At 44.9% G+C, this 11,936-nt stretch overlaps 1 protein-coding gene across 1 annotated transcript in view; it reads right to left on the reverse strand.

Moving 5' to 3' along the window:
• ano5a (anoctamin 5a) overlaps positions 1–9,923 on the reverse strand; it is a 266,097-nt gene extending 256,174 nt beyond the window's left edge. Inside the window, exon 1 of the mRNA XM_041198339.1 lies at positions 9,682–9,923. Within this exon, the coding sequence (XP_041054273.1) occupies positions 9,682–9,760 (79 nt within the window). The 5' untranslated portion in view covers positions 9,761–9,923. The remainder of the gene's footprint in view (positions 1–9,681) is intronic.
• Positions 9,924–11,936: the final 2,013 nt, after the last annotated feature.

Raw genomic sequence — 11,936 nt, forward strand, 5'->3', positions numbered from 1 at the left:
CTGGGATGTGTTCTGAAGTACTGCGGATCACACAGGCAAGTTTGAAAAACTTTCAATGATAAATACTTCACAGAGCAGATTCATGACCCCACTGAGCCCTCTTATCCTGCCCATGGATGAAGTTAATACAAATGTCTCCTACCTGCCTGCCTGTTGTGCCCATGTGCCAACCTAAAGATCGCACAGGCGCTGAAAAATCGCCATCGATTGAAGACTAAAGGGCCTTAAGTGGCCCATTAATTAATGGCAGGTGCGCATCAGAGTTCATTGCGCGCCCGCCCTGTGAAATATCGCAATGGCGCGTGGTGATGTCAGGATGCTGGCCCAACATCACCAAGTGTCATTTTACACATAGACGTGTGGGGCCCAATCTCCCGCACATCAAATGGAAAATTCTGCCCTTAGATCAGGGCCTGGTTGCTAGGGTGACCCACAACTAACATTCAAGGCCACAAGGCAGCTGGGATTATGATAATTGATAATGAACCACTTACAGATAAGAAGAACAGTAACCACTAAGACATATCAATATCCTTTCAGAATGTACAGTTTATGATATGAGTATGAACGGCCCCCAAGGTAGCCAGATAACATAAGAGTAGACCTGTTCTCTAAATGCTCTCAGGACAATTGGAAGTCCATTAACTGTAACATTGACCGTGAAAGGTGACAAGTCTGATCAGCTTGAATGGGACTTCATAAGGGAATTGCTCGCCATTTAATGCAACATTAATGGATGGTTGTATAAAACAAAATACAGTTGTTATTAGCCAAAGTACATTGTTCAAGAAACCCCTCAGGCCTAAATCATGAGAGGGTTATTGTTGCAGCACTAACACTTTATTGCAACTTAACAATGGGAAATCTGCTAACATTGGCCTTGGGTTATTTTTCTGAATTTTTAGTTCTCCAAGGAGATTATGCAGCTCCCTGGGAAGGATAGAGCGAGGAAGCATATAGTCATGATCCTCTCATCATCATGAATATGCAACAGGTTTGCTGGACCAGTTGGTCGTTTCCTGTCCACCTATTTCATATATATTCAAACTTCATACTGACGATGGTTATAAAACCAAGTAGCTTGGATATGCTCAAAGCAAATGGACAAGTATCTTGAGGTAAAACAAATCAGATACAGCAACAGGAAAACAGACTAAAAGGGAATCTTCTCTCTTTCAACCTCAAGGTTCTATTCTATAATTCAATCACCTTTCACTCTATCCAAATTTCAACTCTTGTTTTATTTCCAATGGGCAGGATTTAATGTTGGCCAATCAGCTGGAGTACTGACTGGAGACCTGCATTCCCTCGGTCAGGAAAGGCCCACCAGAATTAAAAGCCCATCAGGCACTTAACTGGTGAGCATGGATCTTCCCTGGGATTTAGGAACCTGGGGGACGGAAATCCAACTCTGACAGCTGCTGGCCATTTAGAGGCTGAGAGCTCTCCATTGGCCATCAGTGACACCAGGAGCGGTGGCTGCTGCCAGTAATGGCTTCATCAGGATCAGCAAAGGGGACAGGGGAGTGAGGGCTGAGTGGAGGTAAAGGGGAGGGGTGGGTTGCTGACTGATGAGCAGGAGGAAGCTGAAAGAGAGGGAAGGGGAGATGAGTGGGCTGCCCCCCCTTGTGATGCCAGGTCCCTATCCGGCACTGAGCAAGTTTGAACGGGGGACCCCCTTGGGCCTCCTGCTTCCCTAACCCCTGCTGACCAGCAACTGCATTAGCATTTGGCGGGAAGGCTGTCCATGAGTCTTCCCACCCCAAACTTAAATCTGGCACAGGCGGGAAAATGGCAGGGTCCCTATTCCACACCCTCCCATCCAAATAAATGACATCCTGTCTCCAAACTTACAGCCGGGGGAGCATTGGATTACATCCAATGCGGCTGTCAATCTGATCATCTTCTATCAAACACCTGTTGATAACTTAAAAGCAAAATACTGCAGATGCTGGAAAAACTCAGCAGGTCTGACAGCATCTGCGGAGAGAGAAACAGAGTTAATGGGCGAAATTTTACTGCAACGGGATTTTACATTCCCGCTGAAGTCGATGGGGTTTGTCATGGCTTGCCACATTTCACAGCCCGGTCCCCGCTGAAACGGGGCCAGAAAATTCTGCCTAATGTTTCAAGTCCGAATGACCTTTCTGCAGCAACATACCTGTTGATAAGTGCCCAGATCCCAGTTCACTCTCAGGTCCACTGTTACTGCAGTAAATTAGGTAGTCAATCTGCCAGCAAATTTGGAGCAAGTAAACTGATCAAGGAACATGGCACATTCAACATTGCCAATCACAAAATGCATTCGCAAAAATTATTGTATGAATAGCTTTAAGTTACATCCAAGATAAAACATCTCTATCCTGTGCTACCACAGTGCTTTCTTCAGTTGTTATTTCAGAAGGTTATGGCTTCAGATTAGCCCCCATAGATATCTGCTTCAGGATGTAGTTACTATGTTTAATTTGCCAATAGAATCACATACATCTTGTTATATCTTGGTACCTTTTAGCCTAATCTTCTACCCCTAGCAGTCAATAACATTCCCATCATTGAATACCCACCATTTACATCTTCGGGGTCGCTATTGAACAGAAATACATAAATATTGGGGCTACAAGAGGTCAGAGGCTTGGTATCTGGCAGTGGACAGCTTATTCCCCGACTACCCAAGGCCTTTCCAATACATATAAGGCGCAAGTCAGGAGTGTGTTGGAATCCCCTCCATATGCCTGGAGGAGGGCAGCATTAATAACGTTCAAGAAGCTCAACACTATCCAAGACACATACCACATAAAAAGGCTGGTTACCAAAACTCAGACTTATGGAATGTGTCAGCTTAGATTAAAAAAACAATGGCTTCAGGACAGAAAACAACAAGTCATTGTCAATGATTATTTATCAGACTGGGGATAGTAGGCATTGGCATTGCCCAAGGTTCAGTGCTAGGACAACTTTTTTTGATATTTATAAATAACTTGAGTTTGGAATACAGATTAAATTTTTTTAAAATCTGACATTTTATCCATTCCAAGGCTGCTTACTTCCATGCTTTTATCACTTCTAGTCTTGAACTCTTTAATGCCCTCCTCACAGGGCTCCTCTCATCTAGAAACTCCCAACAGATCCAAAACACAGATGATTGCACCCTGTTCCATTTGCCCTTTACCCCTGTCATAGTGGATCCATATTAGCTCCTAGGCCTGCTACTTACTAAACTTAAAATCCTCTCACTAGTCTTCAGATTCCTCTAACACATCTCTGCAACCTCTAATAGGATTGCCAACCTTCCAGGACTGGCCTGGAGTCACCATGAATTGAAGATCAATCTCCAGGACACTGCTGTGTGCAATCTTGGAGGAAAATGGTTGGGACATTAAAAAATATACATTTTCTTTGAACATTTATCTTTACCAGATATACAAATATTGAAATTGGGGAGGGGGGTGGGGGGTGGTAGATGTGGGGAAAAAGGCTTTTTGGCTGACAGTCAAGTATCATCCAATTAGCTAATGAGTCTTTTTGATTTACAGTTGATGTAGGAAGGCAGTGTGTCACAAAAATAGATGTGTTGGCCGACGAATGACTGGAGCGAGGGGGGTGGGTGGCAAGTTATGTGATGAAGCCTCCAAGAATACATTTAATCTCAGTTGGCAACCTTACCTCCTAAAGCCTTATATTCACTGCCACACCCTTCAGTCCTCTGTGCACCCCTCCCTCCTGCTACCCCAGCAATACCGAGAGCTCTGCAATCCATTTCCTAATACCCTTTGCCTATACTCTCTGCTCCACCTTTAAAATCATTCTTAAAAACCCATCTTTCTAACCAAATGTTTGATTACCTCCTCAAATCTTCTTTACCCAGAGGGTTGGTTAGAATGTGGAACTTGCTACATGGGGCAGTTGAAATGAATAGAATGAGGGGAAGCTATATAAATATATGAACGGGGTAAAGAAAGAGTTATGCTGACAAGGTGACATGCACAGGGGTGGCAGGGGGCTTGTTTGGAGCATACACACTGGCATGGACTATTGTGCTGAATGGTCCATTTCTATGTTGTAAATTCTAAGGAAAGGATAGGTGTATTCAGATAGATTTGGGATACAGCCATAATAGAATACACCAGATTTTTCAACTGGGCGTTAACCTTTTGTGAACTCTGGCATCAAGCATTTGGGTATGTCAGAGCAATTTTAAATATTACACAAGAGTGTCTAACTGTACATTAGGATACTCAGCCTTCTAAAAAAAAGTTTCATTTCAGAATCTATTTTGGAAAAAGGACAGATGCACAGTTACTATTTTAACACCATCCATCAACAATAATAACACCAAGCGATTATCCATCAATGAGAGCTTCAAAACAACCTACAGTACAGTACGAGACCAACTGAAACACCTACCCAAGAGCTTTTGTTAGTGGATAGAATTTCACTCCACCTCCGAGAGTCCAATAGAAACAGGGCTAACTAAAACTTGCTGGAGTTGATGAAGGTCAGAGCTGGAAGGCGACAACATTCTTTGGGATACACAGGATAAAATTTTGCAAGTTTGCCATCCCAGGGTGGGAAAGTTACAAGATTTACCCTCAGGTTCCTACAACACATTGAAAGCAAGGGTGCATCAATACTGAAAATAGACTGCTTGTAAAAAAAGAAAACTCTCCCACTGTTATGAACAACATGAAACCAGCTAGCTGAGACCAGTTTCTGTCTTGGACCTGCTGCAATGTTCAGTCCAGTTAACTTTGTAACTACTATAGAAAATTAATCTGGTCAAACCTTATGGACACACTTTCTAGCTATAAACTTAGGCTGGATAAACTGGGATTATTCCCCTTGGAGCGAAGGAGATGGGGGGGGTGGATTTTCTAGAGGTGCACAAGGTTATAACAGGTTTAGATAAGGTAGACAAAGAAAACTGTTCACATTAGCTGATGGTACAAGGATTAAGGTCGAAGATGTCAGTTTTTGGCCAAGAGATGCAGGGGACGGGGAAATGAGAGGAAGAACTCATTTTTAAAAAAGAAAATGGTAATGAACTAAACTCGCTGCCTATAGGGTGGTGCAAGCAGAGACAATCAATGATTTCAGAAAACAATAAACTTGCAGCACTAAGGGCGATAGAGCAGGGAAATGGAATTGATTGGATTGCTCTATGGCGAGCTGGCTTGGACTCGGTGAGCTGAATGGCCCCCTCCTGTGCTATAATGACCGTATGACTGACAATATGAGAATATGTTGATGGGGTTAGATGAAGGTTTAGGGGAATGCGGTGGTGTAGCAGTAATGTCACTGGGCTTGTTAGCCAGAGGCTCAAGCTAATACTCTGGAACCGTGTGTTCAAATCCCACTTTAACAGCTGGTGGAATTTAAATTCTATTCATAAAATCTGGAATTATAAGGCTAGTCCCAGTAATGGTGACCATGAAACTATCAATTGTTGTAAAAACCCATGGTTCACAAATGTCCTTCCGGGAAAGAAATCTGCCATCCTTACCTGGTCCGGCCAGCATGTCACTCCAGGCCCACAGCAATGTGGTTGGCTCTTAGACTGCCTTCTGCAATGGCCTGGCAAGCCACCCCAGTTCAAAGTCAACTGGGGATGGGCAACAAATGCTGGCCTTCCCAGTGATACCCACATTGTATGAAAGAATAAACAAGGAGAAGGTATGTGTGGAGTTTAAACAACAGCATGGGCCAGAACGGCCAAATTCTGTGCTGCTCCAATTTCCGTCACTTCACCATTGGTGGCCATGCCTTCAGCTACCTCAGCTGCCTAACTCTACATCCTTCTTTAAGATGCTCCCTTAAACCTACCTCTCTGATTAAGGTTTAGGACACCATCCTTATATCTCATATATATTTTGATGTCAAATTTTGCCTGATAATGTTCCTGTGAATTGCCTTGGAACATGTTTAAAAAAAGGTGCTATATGAATGCAAGTTGTTGTTGCTTATTGATGGAAAAGTAGAGCTTGTTTTGTTTTTTTCTAGTCCAGCATGTTCAGACATGATACTGTGTACCATCATTTAAGTCTCAGCAACCCACAATTAACTTTGGAAGCTGAGTTGTGAATTAGAGATGTAAACTAGAGAAATGGAAAGATGAAATTTTTTAAAAAAAAAAACACAAAACATTCTAAACCCCAATATGTTAGACAATCTCAAATTGTTGAAAAGACAAAGACTTGCATTTATATAGCAGCATCAATAGGAGCTGTATAAGCTGATGAACACAGAGAAAGTTCTGTCGACTTATTTTTGCAAAAGGCTGCTTGGTTGATTGTTAAGCATCATCCAACTGGTAATGAGTCGTTATGCTTTCCAATTGCGTAGGAAGGCAGTGTGTCACAAGGATGGATGTGTTGGCAACTAATGACTGGAGTGTGGGAGCAAGTCATGTGATGGAACCTCCAGGAATATATTTAATCACAGTTGGCAACCCTAAAGAGAAAGACCGTCGTGGATGAAAGCAGGTCTATGCCAATGGAGTTGGCACTTGATGGAGTTTAGAAAGATGAGGGGTGATCTGATTGAAACTTATAGAATACTGAAAGGCCTGGATAGACCGGATGTGGGGAAGATGTTTCCATTAGTAGGAGAGACTAGGACCCGAGGGCACAGCCTCAGAGTAAAGGGAAGACCTTTTAGAACAGAGATGAGGAGGAACTTCTTTAGTCAGAGAGTGGTGAATCTATGGAATTCATTGCCACAGAAGGCTTTGGAGGCCAGGTCATTGAGTGTATTTAAGACTGAGATAGATAGGTTCTTGATTGGTAAGGGTATCAAAGGTTAATGGGAGAAGGTGGGAGAATGGGGTTGAGAAACTTATCAGCCATGATTGAATGGCGGAGCAGACTCGATGGGCTGAATGGCCTAATTTCTGCTCCTATGTTTTATGGTCTAATGCCTGGGCATCCCAATTTCCCCGCAGGGTCCTGAATCAGGCATAAGGCCCATAATTAGTCTATGCAAGGCACCAAATGCCCTCTTTGGCTGCCACTCCGCCTGCCTGATAGATGACCAGTTTAATCTCAGGTTGGATGCTCTTCAGATATTGGAAATAAGCAGAAAATAAAATAAGCTGACCTGCTGAAAATTGGCAACATTACAAGTAACATTCACACTGCACAGTGTCAGGCAATGACCATCTCCAACAAGAGAGAATCCAACCATCTCCCTTTGACATTCAATGGCATTGCCATTGCTGAATTGCCCATCAACATTCTGGGGGTTACCACTGACCAGAAACGGAACCAGACCAGCCATTTCAACACAGTGTCTGCAAGAATGGTCAGAGTTCTACAGTGAGACTCTACCTCCAAGCCACTCAACATCCTGACTTGGAAATATATCACTGTTCCTTCACTGTTGCGGGGTCAAAATCCTGGAACTCATTTCCGAACAGCACTGTGGGTGTACCTACACCACAGGGACTGCAGCAGTTTAAGATGATGCCTCACCACCACCTTCTCAAGGGCAATTAGGGATGGGCAATACCTCCTGACTCCCCAAAGCCTTTCCACCATCAACAAGGCACAAGTCAAGAGTATGATGGATTACCCCCACTTGCCTGGATGAGTGCAGCTCCAACAACATTCAAGAAGCTCAACATCATCCAGAACAAATCCCTGGAAGACCCTCCTTTGGGTGTTTTGTTTTATTCATTTTTTTATGGCATGTGGGTGTTGCCAGTGAGGCCAGCATTTATTGCCCATCCCTAATTGCCCTTGAGAAGGCGGTGGTGAGGCATCATCTTGAACCGCTGCAGTCCCTGTGGTGTAGGTACACCCACAGTGCTGTTAGGAAGCGAGTTCCAGGATTTTGACCTAGCGACAGTGAAGGAATGGTGATGTATTTCCAAGTCAGGATGGTGAGTGGCCTGGAGGGGAACTTGCAGGTGGTGGTGTTCCCATGTGTCTGCTTGCCCTGTCCTTCTAGATGGTAGCAGTTGCGGACTTGGAAGGTGCTGTCGAAGGAGGCTGTGTGAGTTGCTGCAGTGCATCTTGTAGATGGTACACATGGTGTTACCGTGCAGTGGTGGTGGAGAGAGTGGGTGTTGATGGTGCTGGATGGGGTCCTGATGAAGCAGGCTGCTTTGTCCTGGATGGTGTTGAGCTCAAATGCTGTTGGAGCCACACTTATCCTGACAAGTAGGAAATGTTCCATCACAGTCCTGTCTTGTACTTCATAGGTTCTGGATGCATCAAGGGTGTGTTAGCAACTGCAGAATGCATAGCCCCTGACCTGCTCTTGTATTCACAGGATCTATATGGTTGGCCCAGTTTATGAGCTTTTCCAGAGCTTGGTTCCTTATTTATGAGACAGTCAGGTTGTGATCACTGCGACAATAATGACATTTCTGACCCAATCTCTCAATAGAGTCAATGGCAACAATCTCTTTATTAGACAAAATTTATTTTTCTGACTCTCCAGATTTAAAGGGCTAGTCACCCTGAGAATTTTTTTTTTGGGGTGCATCATTTTACAAGCCAACACAGCCACTTGGTTGAAAAACCATAGCCAAACCCTGATTTGCAAAGACGGTTGTGAACAGTCTGAATATAACGGCCACTACGGCATAAGGAACGGGTTTAATGAATTGTGTTTACCTGCTGCATATTGTCAAGTTCTGAGAGTTCAACTTGGGCAACAACACAGTTGCTCCCAGCACACAGGTTTCCAGCAGAGATGGGTCCATTCTCAATGAGTGAGCATTACTGAGGGTTAAATGAGGTTTATTGCCACTCTACCCCACAAGTGAAGAACTGGTACACACCCTCATTGATTTTACCCTTCCCATCACAATCAGACACTGACAAATCCGTGCAGAATAGAACAGCCTGAAGCATCAATTGCCCTACAACAGAGAACCAACTTTAAATTTTCCATTCCTTAAAAGGATTTTCTTCCAACTGCTGAAAGGCCGTGCGTGCCCCACCTCTCTCTCTCTCCCCATCAATCTCTGTGGCTGCCTCCCTTGTCCAAAACGGAAGAATCGGAATTGTCCAGTTCACTGGCCTTACAGCACCGGCATTTTTATCTGTACCTGGATGTAAAACAGCCGGGCGGAGGGAATGTGTTTCTCTGCCGCCATTTGGGGGGAGGAATCGATACATTCATTCCCTCCACCCGGGTGGATGAAACTTGAGATTTCACCGCAGTCTCTCCGGCCCCTCAACACGACTCCCTCCGCACAAGCATCATCCCTTCCTCGTGGCCACTTAGGGTGAGGAGAAAGCCTTTCAGAATAGATAACCGACAGGTGAAAGGGCCTCATCTGACCGGAGCCAAGCCTGGCAGGGACTGATCAGGTGGAATTAACAGCAGCGAAATCCACTCGTGTCAGTTACCAGAGCCTGAAGCTACCAGTCAGCGGTGACTGATGTGCACCAGCTGATTCCCTGAAAGTGGACGGCCAGCAGACGCCCTCCCGAAGTCTCCAGTTCCCACTCGAGACCGTTAGCTGAATGATCACAATCTCCGATTCCTCGCTCTCCCCGGCTCCATTACCCTCGGGAGCAATGGAAGTAGATCTTCTGCCCTATCTGCTCGAACAGCGCAACACTGTGCCTGGAGAACTAACCATCCCCGCCCAACGCTTTACCCTGAATTGTAATCTGTAGATTCACCGACATCTATAAGACAGAGAGAGAGAGAGAGAAATAATAAACTTACCTCCTGTTTCCTCTCCGGTGGAAGACATTTCAATGAGAGTCTCCTGTTTTTTGCCATTGAACGGGTTCATTTCTCCCATCAACACTGGTGCTGCCGGCTGCCCTCAACTCTTGTCTCCGCGGCTGCTTTACATTCAGTATTCTTGACGTGTGCCTTAAAGGGATGGTCCCCTTTCGTTTTTCAATCGGCAGAAAGTCAGTACTGCGGATTCCAAGTGATCGACGGTCATTCCGCAGCAGATGGCTTCCCACCAATGTTGATGCCAGAGACTTTAGACAGGTTAAAAACAAAACAAAAGCTTATTTCTCAGGAGTTGGTGGAAAAGTTTTGGATTCCTAATAGTAATGCAAATGTTTTTGAGGCACCTCATAAATCATTAGCCTTGGTCCACAAAGGACCATAGGCATCTCTCTCCATCAGAGTGAGAGAGACAATTGGTGAAATATAAGGCGGGGGGGGGGGGGGGGGGGGGGCGGTGGGCGGGGGAGCACTCTGCATGCATGGGACAAGTCTCTATTAGCAGCCACTGTACACCGGTGGTGGAGCCAGTCAGATTGAAACAAAAAAGATCCTTGTCTTCTCTTGAGCCATTGCTACCAATTCAACCGTCAAATGACTAAATTACAAGCTTCGATTTAAAAATGAACAACTGCTCCTCTCATGTATGTGGCTATGGTACCAAACTTACGATCTAGAGGTCCTGAGTCCAAATGCCACCACGGTAAATTTGAAATTGAATTCAATAAATCTGACAATTCGTGGACTAGCGTGTTACCGTGACGATGGCAGCCGGGAGGATGAGGAGGGACGGTGTAACAGGGTCACAGTCACAGAGGGTGTTCTTTGATTAGGGTCATGTCAGTGCTCTGCTGGACAAAGCCAGATTGGAGAAGTTGGATCAGTGGCAAGGATGGGCTCAGCTTTGGAAAGGTGACAGCCACATTCAAGGACTTCAGAGAGGAAAGGGAGGTTGGAGTGGCGGCAGTAATTTGCAAGGACAGAGCGGTCAAGGATGCCTTTTTTTTGAGAAGTGGTTGAAGGGGAGGGTGAACCATTTATGATGTCGGTTGCACAGGAGCCTGGAAGGGAAGTTGGACTGTCGGCATATTAATGGAGAAAGGGTTAAGAGGGCAGATGATGAGTCTAATTGATAAGACAAGCTCGGAGGGGTAATAGACAAACAAGTGAAAGTTGGAGGCCAGGACTTTACGGAAAGTTTGAACCTCATCCTTAATTCTCATTTTCCTGGTGCTTTCTCCACCTGCAAGATTGTACTGGTATCATGGCTCATAACACATTGCCTCTTACTGAAGCCTCCTCACCTGTCTATACCTTTCAGCACCTGCCTCACCCAACAATCCATGGTAGTGGTGAGGCTCTTATTCCAACTTCACCTTGGTCTGCATCTACTCTTCTGAAACTTTCTCCTCCTTTTAGTACCTCGCTATGTTCCTCCCCCTCCCTCTCCTTTAAAATCTTCACCTTCTATCACTCATGCACCACATTGATTTTTTCACCAAAATCTTCACTTTTTTCCTCCATGAGTCTACCCACTTACTAACTCCTTATTCTCAGTGATTTGAACTCACCTTGCCCTCTCTTTGAGTTCACTGTCTTCCTTCCTACCCTCCCTTGTCCTCTCCCTCCATGTAAACTCTCCTCTCTTCACGATTACCCTTTCGATCTTGTCATCTCATGTGGCCTCTCTATTCCCAGTGCCTCAGTCAAAGACAAAGCCATTTGTGATCATTTCCCGGTATCACCCACATCCGCCTTGCAGTTCCACTTCCTTTCCTGCCATCCCTGGAAAAATCTATTTCCAAACAAAAACACTTGCAATGCCAATTTCAAACTTCCAGCCAACCTTTGGCCCTCCCTTCTGCAGCTGTCGATTGCCTCAATCACCCTTCCATCTTCACCTTTATGCGCTTGTCTCAAGTAAAACCCTTAAACTCTCCCAGCCTGATAACCCACTGATTAGGGACTCGTCACCTGGGAAATGCCCAAATGTGTCTGTGTCCTGTCATTGGCTAAGGCAGGATAACTAAAAGCAGGATTCTGCCATAATTAGTTTAACGTTTCACTCCAGCCTGTCCACTGATCTAAAGGCAAAACCTAAAAACAATGCCTGTGTGTTATCTTTTAGCAAGGAGATTGGTTTTACCTAATGGCTGATTAGTCAGGCCAGGCTAAGGTCATCTGTGGGACATATCTTTTGACCATAAACTGCATTATTGCAAAGGCAGGTCTCAGAC

This window comes from Carcharodon carcharias, chromosome 10 (genome assembly GCF_017639515.1).
Source record: "Carcharodon carcharias isolate sCarCar2 chromosome 10, sCarCar2.pri, whole genome shotgun sequence".
Classification (NCBI taxonomy): Eukaryota; Metazoa; Chordata; class Chondrichthyes; order Lamniformes; family Lamnidae; genus Carcharodon; species Carcharodon carcharias.